This window comes from Brachionichthys hirsutus, chromosome 21, assembly GCF_040956055.1.
Source record: "Brachionichthys hirsutus isolate HB-005 chromosome 21, CSIRO-AGI_Bhir_v1, whole genome shotgun sequence".
Taxonomy (NCBI): Eukaryota; Metazoa; Chordata; class Actinopteri; order Lophiiformes; family Brachionichthyidae; genus Brachionichthys; species Brachionichthys hirsutus.
In genome coordinates, this window is record NC_090917.1 from 6,883,956 (window position 1) to 6,904,669 (window position 20,714).

At 43.9% G+C, this 20,714-nt stretch overlaps 3 protein-coding genes across 3 annotated transcripts in view; all 3 read right to left on the reverse strand.

The window, feature by feature from the left end:
• The window catches only part of snx29 (sorting nexin 29), an 84,600-nt gene extending 75,524 nt beyond the window's left edge, over positions 1 to 9,076 (reverse strand). The window contains exons 1-12 of the mRNA XM_068754891.1: positions 8,875 to 9,076; positions 8,583 to 8,735; positions 7,505 to 7,569; positions 5,650 to 5,702; positions 4,947 to 5,071; positions 3,468 to 3,648; positions 3,116 to 3,186; positions 2,506 to 2,769; positions 1,633 to 2,029; positions 1,141 to 1,253; positions 835 to 937; positions 630 to 712 (exon numbers count right to left, since the gene is read on the reverse strand). Of these exons, the coding sequence (XP_068610992.1) occupies positions 630 to 712; positions 835 to 937; positions 1,141 to 1,253; positions 1,633 to 2,029; positions 2,506 to 2,769; positions 3,116 to 3,186; positions 3,468 to 3,648; positions 4,947 to 5,071; positions 5,650 to 5,702; positions 7,505 to 7,569; positions 8,583 to 8,735; positions 8,875 to 9,076 (1,810 nt within the window). The remainder of the gene's footprint in view (positions 1 to 629; positions 713 to 834; positions 938 to 1,140; positions 1,254 to 1,632; positions 2,030 to 2,505; positions 2,770 to 3,115; positions 3,187 to 3,467; positions 3,649 to 4,946; positions 5,072 to 5,649; positions 5,703 to 7,504; positions 7,570 to 8,582; positions 8,736 to 8,874) is intronic.
• Positions 9,077 to 9,838: 762 nt separating this feature from the next.
• On the reverse strand, positions 9,839 to 11,144 carry cox19 (cytochrome c oxidase assembly factor COX19). The gene is made up of 3 exons (XM_068754712.1): positions 11,011 to 11,144; positions 10,532 to 10,643; positions 9,839 to 10,439 (listed from the first exon to the last, which is right to left on the reverse strand). The coding sequence occupies exons 1-3, from the start codon at positions 11,090 to 11,092 to the stop codon at positions 10,361 to 10,363; spliced, it is 273 nt and encodes a 90-aa protein (XP_068610813.1). The 5' UTR covers positions 11,093 to 11,144; the 3' UTR covers positions 9,839 to 10,360.
• A 642-nt stretch (positions 11,145 to 11,786) lies between these two features.
• Positions 11,787 to 17,782, reverse strand: ubtd1b (ubiquitin domain containing 1b). The gene is made up of 4 exons (XM_068754440.1): positions 17,667 to 17,782; positions 16,125 to 16,352; positions 15,872 to 16,029; positions 11,787 to 14,372 (listed from the first exon to the last, which is right to left on the reverse strand). The coding sequence occupies exons 1-4, from the start codon at positions 17,746 to 17,748 to the stop codon at positions 14,103 to 14,105; spliced, it is 738 nt and encodes a 245-aa protein (XP_068610541.1). The 5' UTR covers positions 17,749 to 17,782; the 3' UTR covers positions 11,787 to 14,102.
• Between the last annotated feature and the right edge of the window lie 2,932 nt (positions 17,783 to 20,714).

Below are 20,714 nucleotides of genomic sequence, written 5' to 3' on the forward strand. Positions count from 1 at the left end.
CTTTTCACAGCTAACGCAAAAGACATACACAGTGCACGGCTGCTGTTAAGTGTGCGCGTTCATTGAACCAACAGTGCCACCTGGTGGACAGAGCTGGACAACGTGCCGCAGGAATTCACTCGGCAATAACATCACTTTAACCGCAAAGGGAAAAAGGATGGATGGTTGAGCAATGCAAAAGTGTGAGTTTAATATCATTTGCAACAAAAGCAAACTGTGTGAAATTTCCAGACTCTCAGTAACGGATTAAATCTGAGATTGAATTGTTTCCTGACAAAACCTCAAGAGGAACCGGCGTGAACAACTGCGCAGTCAAACGGAATGAACATTATCTGCACGTTTGATTGCATTTCTCCTGAGCAAAAACACAAGAATTGTTCTGACACTTTATGAACCCGTTTCACGCGACCGCTTACTGGATGAATGTGGTCGGATAAATCATACCATTTCAGACATCTTTGAGACAGTTCTATATTTACATATTTACAACTCTTTACTTGTTCTGAGGCTTTGTCGATCTAAACCAGTGGAGTTGAGTGGAGAGCTGTGCCGTTGTCTTGACGCTCTCTCAAACGCAACCTCATCACCATTTATAACTCAAGCGCCACATGTAGAGAAGCGACGCTCACCCACGGTCATGGACTCCGGTAAACCCGATGTCTTAAGCACACTGGAGAGAGGTGCAGTCTGCGTCGATGGACTGGACTCCATACTGAAAGACATGGAGAGGAGAAAGGTGCCTTTCTCTAATACATGAATGGGTAGGAAGCTGAGGCTCCGGCACAACTGCCTGGACGAACAGACGACTTGCCCTAAATTGAAATTATAGCGTACCTGAATGTCAGCAGCGACGCGCTGCTCTCACAGTTCCCCACGAGTCCTGCTGTCTCACACCGAGCAGGAAACGCAGATGCGTCCTCCACAGAGCTCACTGAGGCTAAATGGAAGTGAAAGTAAAGGTGCAGCTTAAAACACAAAGCACTAAAGTAGTCATCTGATGGAAGTGATGCCTAAAGCAGCTGTCGCCATTAGCAACAAGACGCACGCTAACCCCGACCCCACCCACAAGCAGATAACTGAGTGCATCAGGATGTGTTTTATTCACAGGGACATCATTCAGAGTCCTCAGGACTGCGGTACCTGTCTGAGGGTCTGCGGGGTTCACAGGAATCAGGATGTCTGCGCTGCTGTGGACGGTCACCCCCCGCGGGGGGCTCCACGAGGACACGCTGGACAAGCTGCCGACCACCACCCTGAACAATGAAGCTCAGTCAGGAATAGGTTTAACGGGACATGCATGGGAAGCCGTGCCTCTGTCGATGTGTACCTGTCAAAATGGTCATGACTACGTACCCGTTACTCAGTAACTTTGATACAGAATTGCAGATTTACATTATTCATGAGCAGATTATTCACAACAGACGCTGCAGATAACGACATGCTGTGAAAGTACTTAAAAATGTGTGCCGACTGGAAACGGTGTCAGTTTGCTCAGGAGAAACTGGCTCCTGGATTTAATGGATCGCTTTCAGCAGCCCATAATATGCTGATTTAGGAACGACTCATGCTTTATGCACCTGGTGAACAACCTCCAAATGCAGAATAATGTGAAACATCTTTAATCCGACTCACTGATCAGAGCCGATCCGCTCCTCCTCCTGGGCTTGTGCCCTTGGTTTGTACATTTCTTCGTCTTCGTCTTCCTCTTCCTCATCGTCTATACTCTTACTGTCAGGCAGAGGCGGAGTAGCAGCAGACGGAGTACGGGAGTGATGAGGGGAGCCGACCCAGCTGACTACGGGCGGTTCAGCGATGCCATTCTGTGCCGGCAGCTCGGAGAAGAAAGGATCTATTCCTTCCTCCACGCTGCTCTGAGCAGGAGCGGTGTGGCTCTTCCTCAGTACGCCCAGTTTTTGAGAGCATTCCTCTCCCTCCTCCTCATCCTCTACCCCCCCATCCAGGTCATCATCAAAGGAAATTATGTTTGTGATTTTCTTTCTCCTCCGGCGCTCTTTCCGCAGCCCTGATTCTGGGTAGGAAGAAAAACAAAAGGTCAAAGTGAACCTGAAACTTCACTGAATCTAGACAGCAAAACCTAATAATGGCCACATCGGCACCTTCAGTATGCTCCGATTAGGTTTCTCAGTCTGCCTGGTGGTGTGTTAGTGAGCATTCTACCACTGAATAATGTGAAGGAGTCGTCAACATCCGAGAATTTCATTTACATTCTTCTTAGTAGAAGTTTTGACAGACTGTTTATAGAGAGAAAACAGTCCGTTTCCTTAGATGAGTGGACTGGGACAGCTTCAGAGGGGAATACAAGGAGTCCGCAAGTACCCATATACAAAATGTCTGCTAAATGACTTTGAAAAGATTCTTGATACCAGATGCAAAAACGTCAGAATGCCATTGGCAAGGTTATGAAAGAGTTCCAACACAACAAATAATATTATTTGGTGAATGCTGTGAGTGTTCAGTCGTCCATCTTGGGTTGGCGTTTCATACCAGTGGAGGCGCTGCGTGGTAGGACAGGCAGCGGGTCTGAAGCGCCGCCCACTCGGGGGTTAAAGCCGGGCACCGCCGCCGTAGCAGTGCCGATCTCTCTCAGCAGGCTGCTGACGCCTTGAGTCGACTCCTTCCACAGGCTGCCGATGCCCTGCGTGGACTCCTTGAGGAGGTGGGACACAGAAGGGCCGCCTCCTCCTCGAGCCACGCCTCCGTTGAGGTCGCTGTTGTCAATGTTGATGGCAAACAAGATGGAGTTCAGACCTGAAGAACAAAGCAAAAAAGAAAGCTCAGCCTGAGATGAAAAGAGAAGAGCTCTGGCATAAGTTCAAAGGACTTTTACTCTCAATATTTCAGTGCGTGTTCATCTGAGGCCTCATCAATAGTTCAGGAAGACCGCCATTAACACTAATTGCAAAATTTCGCAATCATGCTAAACGAGTGGAGGGCAAAAATGCACATGGCAACAGCTACAGCCTCCTGATGAGCGCCGCTTTGTGCAAAGTGTCTAGCAGCACTGCATTGGCAAGGTTATTATACGTTATAGCATTAGGCAGGTCCATGTCCCTGCTGCATTCTGCTGTGCAGTGGGCCTGTGATGCAAACTCACCTGCAGCCATGGTGGGAAGCATACTGGCTCTCTCTTCATCCAGAGTAAACGCCCAGTCTTCATAATAGGTTCTAGAAAACAGAGGGGAGGGCAAGCATCCAATCAGGAGTGGAACGTGTGCACACCGGAGGTGATAGTAGCCGTACAGAGCTAAATGCTACAGGTGAATATATTCAGGAGTCAGTATGATCAACGAAAAGGACGTCTGGGTCTCAGTCAAGTATTAGAATTTCCTAAAACATAAACGAGGTTGAGGTTGAGTTGCTTGAACTATATTAAAAAAAGTAAAGCACAACCCACACACACACACACACACACACACACACACACACACACACACGCGCTTACTAACCCCAGGCGTGGGCGGTCAGCCAGCAGAGTGTGCAGGTAGCGCTCCAGCGAGTGCTCATTGAGGGCGCAGCGCAGCCAGGCTCGGCCCCGGCCCAGCTCAGAGGAGATCTGTCGTAGGGAGTAGAAGCGCTGGAGTTCGTGGCGGTTCAGATGCTCCTTCACGTAGAACCAGAACGTCAGCTCTAGGGTTGAGGGTGGGGTTGAAAAAAAAGGCACAAGGAACAGAGGAGGAAGAGGAAGAGGAGGAGAATCAGTGATATTTGATGCGTGAAAGAGGGAGCACGGCTTGCTGAAGAGGTGGAAGAAACACTCTGTTTCTCATTAACCAGCATTCACACGGCTCCATCCTGGCTTCCTGCCACCTCTCTGCATTTTGCATTCACCTCTAATCTTGTACAGTCCTATCTTTAGCCAAAAGATGCTGAACAAGATAGATGTATGTGGCCCTTTTTTTAATTTTATCATAAAGTATTAAGCTTTCATGATAATATTTTAGCATACAATGAGCATATAATGTTCTTTCTTTTTTTATTTAAACAGGAAAATAAAGTTTAAAGTTAAGAAGCTCTTTTTCAAGGGTGACCTGGATATAACCTCAAAACAAATTAAGAATACTATTTCTGGCTCCGTCAGAGGACTCAGATTAATTAGGGAGTTGCTAATCCACAAATTCATCCATAATCCTTTCGACTAATTGACTGCGGCATACAGGAAAATGTTCAATATGCTAATGTGTACAATTTGGTCTCAGACGTCACGCATTTCTTCTCCGTCTGGTACTAATGGGTGCGACGCTCTTAAATACGACGCTGTCGAAACAGTTCGCTCTAATGTAAAACTAATGTCTCTCGACCAGCAGAGGGACCTTCATACTTTAACCCTAACCAGGGAGCAGTCATGGATAAACAGCTTGAGCAGTTAGCTGAAGTAATGAGCTAATGGACGAATAAGGAGGGGGAAAGCCAGGCAGCACCAAACACCTGCTTATAGCAACAGAATTATGTTTGATTATAGGCTGAATTAAATATTTAAACTCAGGTTGTATTTGTGCACCAGCATAAAAGCATCACGTTTTTCTGCATTTTTGCACCAGCTCTCACTTCGCTGCTACAGATCGGCGTGCCACAGGCTGTTTGGGATATTTGGAAACTTGACTGAAATGTAAAATTATAATTCTGTGGGTTTTAGCAATGCTTGAGCACACAACCTGCACTCATAATTGCAGTACTGTTTAGGAGTGTTAAGCCACAGCAGGTGTGCTGCCCACCAGACACAGATGGGGGTTTTAAGATGGGGAAGCAGAGACAGCTCATTTGCTTAGACTAAGATCCATCTCTCGTTCCGTTGTGTGCTTTGGTCATTTTTCTGCATTTCCATGCCTGCTCCTCCTTCTTATCTTCAAGCTACCTCAACTTACTTACAGAATAAAGCATGAAATCCGACGTTCGGTTATTGCCTTGATGGCGATTTAACATCTCACCTGCTTCGGCCTTGCTGCTGAAGCCCGCAGCCTGCTTGAGAGCGGCGGCGGTGAGGGCCAGGCCTCGGCTCTTCCTCAGGCCGTGCTGCAGCACGGCTTCAAACTGGGCACACAGACAGATCACCCTGCAGAGAAAAGGACGAGCTGGTGGGATGCGTCACGCACTAGTTGATGTATTCAGGGCAATAAACAACCTCGTGGATTTCTTTTCCTTGAATCAAACGCTTGAAACTCACGCGAGAGCCAAGAAGTACAGCTAGCTTTTGGCTTGGAACTTGAAAAACATCCATTAATTGACCTCAATATTCAAAAGCTCGACATACCAGCTAAAGATTAAGTCTTAGCAACAGAAGATACGACAAGTTCGATAGAATATTTATTTCTGATAGCGTTGTGGTCTGATTGTTCTACCACAGCTCATTGTTCCTTTTTACGAACGTCAATAACATTAAACAACATTTTACAACAAATATTGTAAAGCTATTAGAGCAAAAAAAAAAAAAAAGCTGCCGTGTGTAAAATTAAATGTAAATTTCAGCCACGAAGAAAGTCGGGCATGTTGCCAGATCCTGCAGAGAAGAGGCTGAGGGGGGAGATAAGCACATAGTAGACTCTAAAGCACCGCGGCATCAAGTGGCCTGGAACTGCACACACAGCTCTTGGGCGCTAAATAAACAGATTAAAGAATTCCAGGGTCTCTCACCGGCTGTCTGAGTCTGTGGCAATCTCCTTCCTGCCTCCAAAGCGGATCTGGCACTGCAGAGATGTGAAGGGAACAATGGTGACGGCCTCCAGCGCACAAGAAGCACATTTCTAAGACTTCAAGCGATTTTTCTCAACAGATAATACAAAAAAAAAAAGAGCATTTTCACATCATCAAGCGTTGGAATGTTATTGAACAAACCTCCCAAAGATTACAGTATTTATTTATTTTGTTATATAAAAAGCTTAAAATGCAGTGTTCTAAATTATAATGCGCAAGAGTTTACAAAAAATGTTAAAGGTTGTAAAGAAATTAAAAATGATTATTTGTGACATGTGCAGCATTAAGAGGTCATATCTAAGAATAAAAATTGCATAGAACTCCAGCAGTGACTGACGTTATGTCCGTCACTGTGGAGCACGAATGCAGACAAGGTAAAAAAATAAAATAAAAAAAAAAGAGGTCATATTTAGTGAAATCAAAAGCTATCGCAATCAGAAACATCTCAACAGCTCAAGTTATAATTTTCCATAAGAGCCCTCATTGTCAGCAGCATCCATTTAACTTTTAGAAGCGGTTCTACTTTATTTATTTTTGCAGGATGTTTATAGCCTCACAGAGCTGCTGTTTGGATGTGAACCTTCCAAAGGTTCTCAGTGGGGTTGAGGTCAGGGGAGGATGGGGGGGGCCGCACCATGAGCTTGTCTCATTTCATGCCCCTAGCGGCCAATGATGCAGAGGTATTCCTTGCAGCATGAAGATGATTGTGTTCCAGAAAGCACGGTTTTTCTTTTTGCACGATGGAAGAAAGCGGTCAGTCAGAAACTCCACATAGAGGTCAGAGGTCATTTTCACACCTTCGGGGACCCTAAAGGGGCTGACCAGCTCTTTCCCCATGATTCCGGCCCAAACCATGACTCTGCCACCTCCTTGCTGACATTAAAGTATTGTTTGGGCATATTGGCCGTCCCCCCCCCCCCCCCCCACTCCATCCGTTTGGACCATGCGGGGTTGAAAATGTGTATTTCTGTGCCCACTGCAGCCGTTTCTGCTTGTCAGCATTTTTTAGGAATGGCCAAAGAGAAGGTTTATGCATAGCTGCAAGCCTCTGGATGGTCCTACCTGTTCAAGGGACTTCAGCGGCACCAGCAGTTCCAGATGCATGTCTGCTGCTTTGTAACAGCCTTCTCTTACTTTGGTGCATTTATTCAGCAGAAACCTTCAATGTGCTTTTATCTGCACAAACGTGTGCCCTGAATCAACTGCCGCCTGAGGCTACAAACCATCTCTGATGCCGCACTGCCCTCTTTTCTTTTCTCTCTTGTGGCAGAAAGAGCACCAGATCAAAACACGCCTGTCAAATAATCTCACAGAAGATGAGCGTCACTAAAAAAAAGCAGTCTCTACCCAAAGTATTTCTACATCCTTCAATAATCAGCCAGCAAATGCAGTCAGTGAAGCTCATTTTCTGTTTTTCTGGTCCGTTTCGGTTGGAAAAATACCACAAAAGCTAAAAAAGACTATTTTGATTTTGTTTTGTTCAACTTTAATGAAGCAGAAAGACAAAGCACAATAAACGACGGCTAATGTAACCACCACATTCTTCATTGCTCCACGGTAACCTAGTTTTGGATCGTTCTTTTTGTTACATTTTCCACAGCCATGGTCGGAGAACGTTGTTCAAAAAGGTGGTGCTAAAATATATAAAATACATGTTATAGCATTTAAAGTCGCGCTGGTTTTCTTTCATTGTGAACAACGGTAAACATTTAGGGCATGAATGAACCGATCCAGATAATACATTTCAGAAATACGCAGAGCATCCATCGATGATTTGGATGCGCCTTAGATTTACCTGTTTGACAGCGTCGAGCAGCCTCTCCAGGAGGTGCTGTCTCTTGGTGTCACTCTGCTGAGTCCCTGCAGAGGTGAACAAAGAAGGAAAAAGGAAATGACTGGATTAATTATGCATGTCAAAGAGGACAGAAAGAAATCTGAAAAAGGTCATGGGCAGAATCAAACGACAAGAAAACCGTTTTAGATTGTGACCTCTGCCAAGGGCGTCCCGGTTTTGCCTTGATGGGATTGTTCCAGGGATCATATCCAAAGAGCCAAAGAGGGGCTTTAATCACATCTTCTGGTGAGGCAGACGACGACCCAGGGAACAATCCATGAAACGTTGGTGGAGAGCCAGATGGCCGTCAGTGAAGCTGCCCTTTTTAAAATCAAAACTAACGACGATGTCGCTGTGACTCCGAATACTTCGTGTTCAGTCTGTCACGTGAGGAACGTCAACCATCGAGGGGCTGTTGCTTTTAGATGAAATGACATTGGGGAAACTGACCTCAGTGCTGCTATTTTGGGTATTATATATAATAATCATACATTTTATTTGTAACGCACTTTACATTTGAAACAAAGTGCCACATTAAAGGAGAAAATACTGAAGAATGTAAAAGACTAAAGTGATAATTGAAAACAAGACAGAGAAATGAATACATTCTAATCAGCGGTGACCTATACACAGCTAAAAAAGGTTAAAAAGGTTTAAGAGCGCTCAGGCAACCAAAAGTCCCTTTAGGCAAAAGCCTTGTTAAAAAGAAATGTCTTTTAGGATTTCACTTTTTTGGACTGTGCAGTACACTTTGAACTGGACGGGAATCTCAACATGGAGGTGAACAGAACCCCCCCCTCCACACACACACACACACACACACCAGTATCTTCTTTTTGATTCCCTCCACACCTGAACCACCGGGCCCAGAAATTCCCACCGAAGTGGACGAAAAGGCCAAAGAGCAGAAACACATCCGGAACAAAAACAACCCGGAAAAGGGAAACAGAAGACAAAAGGAACCCCGTTGTCACCCGAGGTGTTCCTGAGACATTCAAGAGAATTTTCAGTAAACACAAGAGTCCCGTTCACTTCAAACCGGGCAACGCCCTGAGACAGACGCCGGTCCGCCCGAAAGACAGACCACCCAGACACAGAGCAATGTCGTGTCTGCTGTCCAGCGCAGTGAAGAATGCAGCAACAGTTACAAGCGTATGTCCCAACACAGGAGAGGAGACACTCGGCAGTCCACCTGAAAGACACAGGACACGCCTGTGAGGACAGCAATGTCCAGGCGTTAGCCAGGGAAGAGAGGAGTGAAAGAAGCCATTCCTGAACAGAGGAGGAGGATTAAAACACCGTCTGTCGGCAACATACAATACTGTATTGACCTCTGACCCCAAAATCCACAACATCCAACCAGACCTGGGTGCAGCTCCAGAAAACAGCTCGCCTGAGGGTGAGGACGGGGCAACGACCCTTCACCTTATGGACGCAAATGGCTCCAGGGGGTTCATTAGTCCGGTTGGAATGATTCCCGGGGAGGCTTATTACCTCGATGGGTTCGGTCCTTTCTGGACTCTCTACAGTCATTCAGAACTGTTTGCTCTTAAGCTGAACATCAATTAATCATTTCACCAGGGTTTGAAAGAGCAGAGAGGCTGGAGAGGATGCTGTGCTGGACATGGTCAAAGCGGAAGACGCGGCATGACGTCAGCACATTTCCCCGTGACGTCAGAGGCGGACACACGAATTTGACATTTGAGGTGTTTTTCGCTGAGTTGTAAACGAAATGCTACGAAACGACACTCACCGTTCATTCTGACAGCGGTGCTCCGTTAGCAGTGACAACCGGGCTGAACGCTCCCCCGCCGGTGTGTTTCATCCCGTCGAGCAGCGGAGGCTAGCACAGCGGAGGCTAGCAGAGCGGAGGCTAGCAGAGCGGAGGCTAGCAGAGCGGAGGCTAGCAGAGCGGAGGCTAGCAGAGCGGAGGCTAGCACAGCGGAGGCTAGCACAGCGGAGGCTAGCAGAGCGCCCGCCTCATGCCGCCTCTGAGGCCGAGCCGGACCCACCCAACGGCGGCGTGAGAACTGACGCTCGCACGGTGAACAGCGGCCTTGCGCGGGGAGGCTAAAGGCTAACGTCAGACTTAATGAACTTCACCGAACGCACGCCAGAGTTTGACGTCAGAGCTATGACGTCAGAAGTCTACCCAGAGGAGAGGGTTATTGAAAGGAATGACGTTTTCTGTTTGTAAGCTGGTGGCACAGCGAAAATGGAAAAGCTCCTGACTGAGTCACATGACAAAACACACGGCGGTCATGTGAGTAGCGCAGCGCCAGTGGGAGTTGTAGTCTTTCGCACCGAATGGAACTACAAACGTATAATTATCAGATAGGTAGAGACTTAAATAAAATGAACTGAAGTCAGAACGCATCGATTTCTGCTATGAGCAGAGAGACCTCATATTTATTTACTGTAAAATACATGCATTCATGTAAGAAAAAGGATGAACTCTGTATCAACTTTGACTCAAGTTTGACTTTTCTGTGTGTTTGTGGTGATGATTAACACAAAGTTTCTTGCAAACAATGCAGGACAAATATGAAAGAAGCAGAGATCTGGTATACCAGGCGCAGGGAAACAGCAGTGTTATTTAAACTTCTAATAATGATAGATCTCCCTGAGAGCTTATTAGCACATGAAGCCGCATCACAATGGATAATCAATCAAATAGACAAGAACCAAAACAGCATATCCATCTTTTTCATATATACATAAAGGATTAGTACACCATTGCCCTGTAACCTTCAACTGGGACTGCAGGCCACGAAGTCTTTATGTCCAAGCTTCACAATAGAATCACAATTTCACATTTCACTCTGCAGTTCTGGGAGGAGGATCCATTAGGTCCTTGAATCCCAGCTTCTCAAGAGGCTCCTTAGTCATCAGCTGACTGAAAACACAAGATAACAAGGCAATTATCCAGCTCCTGTGAAAATTATCATTTTGACATTTACCAGATATATTTTGAGTTAAATTTCTTACTGGTCCATGCGGCATTCCAGATATTTTTTGGACTGCAGTCGGCACTTGGAGTTGTCGCACTTGTTGTCTCTCAGGCACGTCATAAAAATATCCTTGAACGCTTTACACTCACCTGCAAACATAACCAGGCACTTTCAGCATGAAGCTCCAGCCACAAAGGTTAGCGTGCAGATATGTCACAGCTGATCAAGCAATTCTGTGACATAATTCCTTAAAATGCTTGAAAATTCCACATGCATATGCTACTTTTACAATATTGGCTGATAATTCCCTCTGCATACCATACTAATTATTTCCAATCCAATCATCTTTATTTATATAGCACATTTAAAAGTAAGCCAAAGAGTAAAAGTACATTTTAAAAAGTTTCTTGAACACCTGAAGGGTGGGGAAGGATTCAAATTGTGATTCCTGGAATCAGTAAAAGCGCAAAATGCGTTATTAATCTGTAACGAATGGGTCTCTCTGTCTTATCTTACCGAAATGATCCAGAGGGAAAGCTCCTTTGTCGGGAGCACGAGGCGTAAAAGTCTTCGCCCCGAAGTTCATAGCAGTAGACATTCTTTTCTGAAGATAAAAGGACAAATGTTGAGAAGCGACAACCCCTCTGTCAACAACGGCAGGTTTACTATTCTACTGTCGCGAAAAATAGACGTCATAATTAGGGGCCGTCCAGGAAGCAAGTCAGACATGACTAGTTGTCGTTGAGCAGTCGATCATATTTTCGATTATGTTCTAAAACAAAACAAACTCCAATTTCTCAATAGCCAAACTAAAGAAAGGAATAAATTATGGACACAAATACATGTTAAAATATTTGTTTCCCCGCGGTATAGAGTGTATAAACGCACGCGTTGCCACGAAGCAAGAGTCTTCCATGCCCAATGCATATTAGGTTTTCTGAGAAATGATTTGTCTCTTTGCAATAACGAAATCACATTGAAATACTTTTAATATATACAAAAGATCTTACAACTGTTTTTGTTTTGCTTATAATAGAGAAATAATCTGACACAAACTGTGATCAAAGTTATGAATCAGTAATTGTACTAGCTATAGACGTAGTAAACATTGAATTGGCACAATGAGACAAGCTAGTAGTACGAGCACAGGTTGGACTAGTGGGCATAAATACCATGCTCTAAATCGAAGTTAACATATTTGTATTTAAAGGAACAAAAGGTAGAAGGAAAGTTAATCTAAAGTATTTGTGTGTGTGGTTTAGAGAGATGATAAAAACAGTACTAGAGATAGATATATTTTTATTTCACATTGGGAACATTCAGAAATTCCAGCTTCAGGTTTGAATTTAGGTAAAATGAGAAAAGTTCTAAACTACCATAAATAACTTACAACCCATCAATCAGAGCAATGGACAAATGAATCAGCTAATCGGCATCAGCTTTGTATAACCGCATCTTAATATGAGAAAGGGAGACCAGTAAATGCTTCCAGCAATAAACAGATGTAGTGTGTACCAGCTCACTTCAACAGAAAGACCATAAAGAGTAAGAGGAGTAATTATGAATAGAACAGAGAGCTTTAAATTCACAATTTTTTAATTGCCAAATTTCTTCCCCTCCGTTTGGCAGTTACTGCACTTTAAACACTGTATGACTGCAGTCTAACAGCATGTTCCCGGAAAAGTTTATACGTCAAATTGAAATGATAAAATGACATAATTTCATTAGGAAAAGAGACATTTTTCACTTCTCCAGGATGTACTAAACCCTCCAACAAAATCTGTAAAAATGTTATAACTGTGGTCGTGTGTGCTTCACAGATTAAAAGTACTCCCAAAGACTTTAGAGAGTAATTCCCTTTAAAAGCAAACAAACAAACCGAGATAAATTAAAATGACAGAAAATTTGGTTCCATGAACAATGATACCCCAAATGCTGCAAAAAATAAAAAAGAGATGCTGTGGACCGACTACATTCTCTATAGTTGAACGTTCAAATTTAGATACAAATCTAAATTTAAAGAAGCCAATTATGAAATACACAACTTTAGGGCTCCTACAAAGCACATGCAAAATTTCACTGAATTCTGTATGGCAGTTTTTAGAGGATGCGTGGATAGACATTTCCTGTTACATACAGACGGACGGACAATGGTAAAGCTACAAGCCCCTTTCGGAGGGTCAATATACTGCATTTCCCACAGTTCTGCTGGACAACGTCTCATGTTAGTCTTCCTCCCCAACACATCGACACACCTTTCGGAAACAATAAGTCTTATACCGCATGTCAAAGCAGTGATTATGTTGTGACATCATCCTGACAGGCTAGTTTCTTTGAGCCAATTGGGCTCCCACAGACAAACCAAAGACAGATTTGTTTTTACAGGCCGAGTGAGACGAGCCATGTCAGGTTTGACTTCATGTCTGAATCAGCGGCGTGGCCCCCAAAGCACATTTATTCCAGCAAAATGATCCTCTAGAAGGCTAAACTGTGCGTCGCACTGGTGATCGAGAGCGTACTGCGGCCTCCAGCCGTTTGTTTCATGTAGGCGGCGTTTCATACAAGCCGTCTGTATGCTGATGGAGACAGTCAAAACACAGAGGGAAAATACGTGACATGGACAGATGTATTCTAGCTTAAAAGGAGAGATACATTCATCAGGTAGTGAGGAAGTGGACAACTAGCCCTTAGCAAAAGAACTGAATACAGCAGGGCAGTATTGTGTCACTAGTGGTATAAGCATCATCAAGTGGTCAATATTGCATTGCAGCTTTTACAACCCATTGCATAGCTGATGATGTTTCCAGAGATTGCAGCGCCACGACTTAAACAGCTCAGAAACAGTCCTGTCTTTTTGAGCTACATCAAACTGATTTGTGTAAAATGGGCCAAATGATGGACAGACACACAATATTTAGCATTTTCCATGAAAATGGCTGCAGGAATAACTTTCATTGATGCTACTGTGAATCTAGAAAAATATAGGTCTTAGTCCAGTGCTAAAAGTAGCACTGAGGACTGTAACTATCCCCTCCCCCTCTTGTCGAAGGCACAAACAGACTACCAGAAAAGCACCGGCATAGTCATAATATTGAAATGTGCAAAACAGCTCAGTTTATATTATTTCCTCAATGAAAGGCATATCGCTCGGTATCCGACTCTGCCAGCCCGTCCCTTTCCTGGGAGGAGAAAAGGATTGCAGACTTAATAGAGATCTGTGCTTCACAACCGATACAAACACGTCTGCCTTTCATCCGTTGGCACTTGGCTAGCAGTAATTCAGAAACAAGGACAGAGCCTGCCAGGATTTCTGTATCTGTCTAAAATGCACAAGATGAAAGTTTAAAAAGACAGAGTTCACTGAGAGAGCAGCCCAGCAACAAATAAATGACACGTAGTAGACAAAAAAAGACGGAGAATACAGTTTCTCCCGTGTGTTTTTACTCCAAAGCAGTAATGTAGCTCTGCAGTTTGATTTAATTTCATTAACAGCAACTGATTTTAAAAAGCCGACCAGTTCTCCTGATATTGTGAGGGCCCACCTCGGGAGCATCGACCTCTAACCTCACTGCCCCAATCCTTCATCCATCCATGCGCTGCAATCTTGATTATTCAGATCCAGGCAAGGAGGCAGTGGTGGTGGGTGACGGCTTAGGGGTCTGCAGAGCCAGCGGGTTCACGATGACCTGGATGACAAAGTCCTTCTGGATCTTAGTGTCCTGCAGACGAGTCTTGTCCGTAAGCAGCTTCCCAGAGAAGAACCAGCGCTGGTGGGCGGCCTCTATGTCATCCTGCGCCTGTAGCTGCTTCTTGAGCTGCCCTATGGTGTCGGCCATGCTGGCGCTGAGGCGCAGGTCCTTGCCTGTGGACAGCCGTACCTGCAAGTAACAGGAAGTGTGAAATTAACACTGGTCCAGCTCTAATGTGAATATGTCCTCTAAAACAGCAGACATACGTAGATACAGTTTTGTACATGTCATCCACGTCAGCATCGTTTGTGTCACAGGAAGGCAAAAAATCAGAGGTTGTCTCAAATGTCTGCACAATGCTGGCGCAGGGATCATTAAAGTAATGATGAAGCTTCTGCTTCATGAATTACAGATCAGCTAGACAGCAAGATATCACTATACTGTACCATAAGAGATGACTTTCATGTTAACATGCAGAGGAGAGAGGAGAGCAATGCTAACAGTAATAGTTGTGTCTGTAGGTGTGGCATGCTTGTGTGGAGCTTCATGCAGCACCAAACAATCTGAGGTTTGCACATATTAATTGCTTTAGTAATTTATTGTAATTTATGTAAGTTATTTATTGTCATTCATTGTCACTGTGCATCAGTGGTGTAATTTATTTTAGATTAATTGTTAGTTTGCATCGGCGGTGTAAAATCATTTTATTTTTATTTTTCTAATGTTATGTTGCATCAATTGAGTTATTGAATATTGGTTTTATTTGCATTTGTATTGTTAAATTTGTATTGTTAATTGTGGATGATTTATGTACGAAGGACTTTCAACGGAAACAAGACCGCAAGGGCTTTTTTGAAATGCTCCTCTTAGACAGGATGTTTGACTTTATTTGTACTGTAATACATGCTACTGTGTGACTGTACTTGTACTCTAACATTCTATCTAATAAATATATTCATTCATTCATTCCCCTGTGGGATAAAAGATGAGCAGGCAGACAGTTTAGCCCACCAGACGTTGTACACTCTGTTCAGGCATCTTCAGTCTAATGTGATGATATAATGTGGTCTGTAGTCGCTAACAGCAACATGATACTGACAAAATAACATCAGCTAAATAAGGTATAGTCTGCAGATGTTGTGCACAATTTGCCACCGGCAGCAGTTTGTCATTAAGTAAATTAATAATTATCATCTTTGTGCCCTAAAAACACAACTCCCCTGCTGTGACTCACTTTGTCCCTTGGCCCTGTTGCTCTGGGATTGTGGCTCCTAAAGGCTCTGCAGGAGTTCATGTATCAATGGTCAAATTAGCATCTCTAGTACCAGGGAGAACTTAGTGAGGTATTGTGTTCCTGAGAGCTAGCATAGCGCTGCTGCTTTTAGGAGTTCATGTGGCCTTCAGGGCCTTATAACCCACTGTCTCATCTTTGAACATGTTAGGCCTACATTGGAGGATTTTGGCACATTCTAAAAGTCTACATTCTATATTACAACCATGATATAATGGCTATGCCTGTCGCTAAATACAGACTAAAATATAGAAAAAATATATATATAATAAACAAAAAAAGATCACCTTTATTGTGCTACTTTATTACCTCTCCTCCTGAAGACCATCGGTTTTTAACGAGACTGTTTAAGTTTGAATTAGCCCTCAGTAATCGGAACCAGACAGTGTTACTGTACCTTCAGCTGAAACTCCTTTTTGTGGGCTGCAGGCGGTTCCGGGCTGTCGCCGGGGTCGTCGTCGCTGCGCTCTGAGATGAGGTTTATTGGCGGCGCTAGACAATACACAGGCAGCTGGTAGCGGTTCCCAAGTTCATCGTAACACTCCGTGAGCGTTCCTGAAGGTGAGTCAAAGACAACAGCGTAAGCTACGTCACATGATCCTGGTTTATTCTGTGTTTTTGTGATCTATATATGTTGTGTCTGATCCAACCATGTGGCAGCGTGATACTGGCTCCATCCACTATAGCCTGGGCTAGCTCATGGTCGTTCGCTTCCAGCGCCACGGCAGCAGCTTTCAGGGCATCCCAGATCTCCTTGCGGCCCTCAAAGGCCGGTGCCGTGTCCCAGAACTCATCCCGCTTGCTCCGCAGCTGGCCCTCCGTCATTGGATAGTCGCTCTTCCACTTTGGACGATCTTTCTTCAGAGGCTCATTACGTCCTGTAGAGAGAAAGGTACGTCATTGTCTCTCCGTCTCTCCTTCTCAACCCAACCGGTCAAGACAGATGGCCGACCACTACGAGTCTTAGATTCTATTCAAGGCCTGTTAAAGTTTTTCTTTGCCTCCTTCTGCAAAGTGTAGTTCAAGTTGGGTTCTGTCTTTCCCTGCTACACCTGAAAAGTGCCTTGAGATAACTTTCTGTTATGATCTGGCACTATAGAAATAAAATTGAATTGAATTGAAATATTCATCATCCCCCTGAGCTGAAGGTTAGGAAGTTGTTACATTCTCTTTTATTTATGTTTTACAGTGTCACACCATTCTTGGAATTGGAGTTGGGCTTAAACAGATTGAGCTGTGAACAGGCGCTAAACTAAATTCTTTCAACTACAACCTACTTTATTTTATGTTGTCAATTAGCACCTTGTGAACACATAATCACATTCCAACCAATCCCGTCTTACAGAGCCAAATACCCGACAGGCAGGGATAACAATCAGTGAGGAATGGAAAACGAGATAAGTATAAAGGCGACGGCACACAATCAAGAGGGTACATTTCTTTCAAACTAATTATTTATAGCGCTGGCTGCTATAGAGGAATAGGAGGTGGCTCTCCTGTGTTGAGCCATACGCTTTTGGGGAGGTCGTTTGGTCTCACCAACGTACACGTCACTGCATTCTTCACGTATGGCGAAATCAATGGTTTTGACTTTTCTTAAGAAAGTTGAGCAAAAGAGAAAGAGAAGGAAAGTTACCCAGTCCTTCTATAGAGGGGTACTCCCTTTCTAAGGAATAACCCTTCCTCCTGGTTTAAATGTACTTATAATTATGCTTTTGTTTTTTGTATTATTTACACCTTTACGTGTTATCTGCTGTTTAGACACACATAGTTAAATATTGATATAACTTTAGGCATGTAAATGGGAACTTATCTGGTTCTTATGGACGGATTAATCTAGTTTCCATTCCTTATTATGGGAAATATAGTTTTGATTTTCAAACAGTATCACAGAACAAATGATGTTTGAGAAGCGTATATTATATACAGTTATATAATATTATATAATGTAACTGTTTCACCAGCAATAGTCAGATAAACCTCATAGGCTAAGACACTGCCACCGTGCAAAACATATTTATGCTTGGAGATATTCTGTGAAGGTAAATATCTAAAACAACATGAAGTCTCTGATGTGTAAAATAAATAAATACAAGACATTTTAAAAAGCTTCAGGAATCAATGAATTCAATGACAAATGTCCTCCTTTCATTATTTACAGTTATAAATATAATCAATCACTATGTTCTCACCTCCTCGTCCACCGTTCCTGGATGAGCCTCGGCTCAGCGTGTCCTCCCAGGTATCCAAATATCTCCCCACGCATCCCCCCATGGTCGGAACTGTTAGGTCCAAAAAGGACGACTCCGTCCAGCGTTGCGAGCTTGGTGGGTCATCCGTGGCAGTGAAGAGTCGATGGTTCGTCTTCACGTATAAATAGCACTTAAGCTAGCCGTGTTTGCGTCCCGTTCTACGGCTTAACAAGCAAACCAGTCCGCCGGTAAACGGGTTTAAAATGTTACGATGGAGCCTTAACCAGCAATACGTCATTTAACTAACTTCATTGCTATTTTGGGAGAGTCAAAAATGTCGCTAATCAGCAGCGCAGACCGAGCGCACCTTCCCCGCTAGCATGCTAACATGCTAACAGGGCCAACAAGCTAGCCACGACATCAGTAAACTCCATTTCCCGCAGACTAGAGCATTTGCCGACACATTAAGTTTCTTTAAAATGCAGCTGATAGTTATACTTTACCGCAGCCCTTATTGTACTATTTTCATAGTTTGATGTTATCTTCAGTTTATTATCTTTTAAACCCCCAATCTTGACTTCCCCACCGCACGCAAAGGTGACCAGCGGTAGGGACAGCGCATAAAGTTTTTTTTTTCGCCTGTGCGTCATCACGCAGTCCGGTGTTGCGTTCACTTACGTCTGGAAGAAAAGCAATCATTTTATTTATTTATTTATTTGATGAAGATGATGATGAATATATTTATTAGATAGAATGTTAGAATACAAGTACAGTCACACAGTAGCATGTATTACAGTACAAATAACGTCAAACATCCTGTCTAAGAGGAGCATTTCAAAAAAGCCCTTGCGGGCTTGTTTCCGTTGAAAGTCCTTCGTACATAAATCATCCACAAAAAACAATACAAATAAAAATAAATCCAATATTAAATTACGCAATTGATGCAACGTAACATTAGAAAGACAAAAATAAAATGTTATTACACCGCCAGTGCAAACTAACAATTAATCTAAAATAAATTACACCACTGATGCGAAATGACAATAAATAACTTACATAAATAACAATAAATTACTAAAGCAATTAATACGTGCAACATCGGTGGACAAAAAAAACAAAGGTGGGGGGGTTTGACCCGGAGAGAGTCGTGATGACTATCTCCGTTTCTGTCCCCCTAAAAGGTGTATTTTTAGGGCCGTTTTGAAGGAGGCCAAAGAGGTGCATGTTTTGAGGGCGGGAGTCAATCCGTTCCACCCTTGGGTGGCCGTATTGTAGAAAGATGATTTACCCATGTTAGTCCTATAGGAGGGGGTAATCAGGTTGTTGTTTGAGCTCCCTCTAGTGTTGTGGCTGTGGGTGTCACTAAATCTGTGGAGGTGTTCCGTCAGGTATGCAGGGATTGAGGGGACTGAGGGCAGAGCTGCATTGACTATTTTAAATGCCAATCCCATTTTGAGTTGTTTAACCCTGTCTTCTACCCTGAGCCATTTTAGGCTAGCAAAATGTCCAGGAAGAAGGTGGGTCATGGGCCCCAGATTGAGGAGTAGCCGAATCAGTTTGTTTTGGGAGGTTTGGAGCCTGGTTTTCAGGGACATTTTGATGTTTGAATACCAGGAGGTGCTAGCATAGTCAAAGAGGGGCTGAACGAGGGCTCCAGCAAGCGTCCGGAGAGCACTTTTGTTTACAAAAGCAGACATTCTGCCCAAAAATCTTGTTCTCTGATTGACTTTTTTGATCACCTTAGTTGCCATACTATCGCCAGACAGGTATTTGTCAAGAACACAGCCCAAATAGGTAATCTCTTCTTTGCTGGAGATGACTGTATTATCGACTGTGACCTTGAAATCATTAACATTTATCTCACGTAGAGAGTGTTTAGACCCAAAAAGAATCGATTCGGTTTTACCAAGATGTAGTGACAGTTTGTTATCAGTAAGCCAAGTACGGATTCTGGTGAGCTCAGAGCTGAGAGCCTCCTCAACCTGCACTTTGTCCTCTCCCGAAATCAGGAGTGCTGAGTCATCAGCAAACAGGAACAATTTGCAGTTACAGGCAGCATTCATGTCGCTAATGTATAGGAGGAACAGTAACGGTCCTAGAATGCTGCCTTGAGGAACCCCGCAGCTTACCGGGAGGGACGAGGACAAGGTTCCGTTTATGTCTACCATTTGTTCTCGTCCCTCAAGGTACGATTTCATCCAGTTTGTTGATGTGCTATCAAAACCAATCGCCCCTAGTTTATTCAATAGGATTGAATGGTTAACGGTGTCAAAGGCCTTCTGGAGGTCCAGCATAACCATGCCGCAGTACTTGCCCGAGTCTACTTCACGCTTAATGTAGTCGGTCAGATATATGAGGCACGTGTCAGTGGAGTGGGATGTTCTGAAGCCCGATTGGAATTCAAAGAGCAGGCTATGCTCGGCGAGGTAGCGGTTGATTTGCTCCTGGATTATTCTCTCCATAACCTTTGAGATGGAACAAAGGATGGAAACAGGGCGGTAGTTGCCAGGTTCTAATTTGTTTCCTTTTTTATACAGAGGGATAACCCGCGCCGTCTTGAATTCCTGTGGGACGTGGCACTGATTGATGGATAAATTTATCAGATGGGTTACCACGGGGGCGATAGAGACAGCTGCGTCTCTGAGGAACCGGGTGGGTATGTGGTCGAGGCCTGTGGCCTTGTTAGGTTGAAGGGCAATTAGTTGTTTTAGCACATCAACGGTATTTACAGGTGTGAAAGAGAAAGTGTCCTTTTTAGCACCTAGCTTCTCATAGTGAGTTTGGATGTGGTCAGAACCGTACAGACCTGAATGCGGGGGGAGTTTGCTGACCAACAGGGTGGCAATAGTGGTGAAAAAGCTGTTAAAACAATTTGCTACCACCAACCTGTCGGTCTGGAGCGAACCACTTGAGTTAATGCAGATATTACTGGTTTTTGTTTGGAGTCTGTTGCTGCAGCCTAATTGTTTTAGGGCCTCCCACAGTTTTTGTGGGTTGCTTTTGTTTGCCTCAATGTTCTCATTTAAGAAATTCTTTTTGGCATCTTTT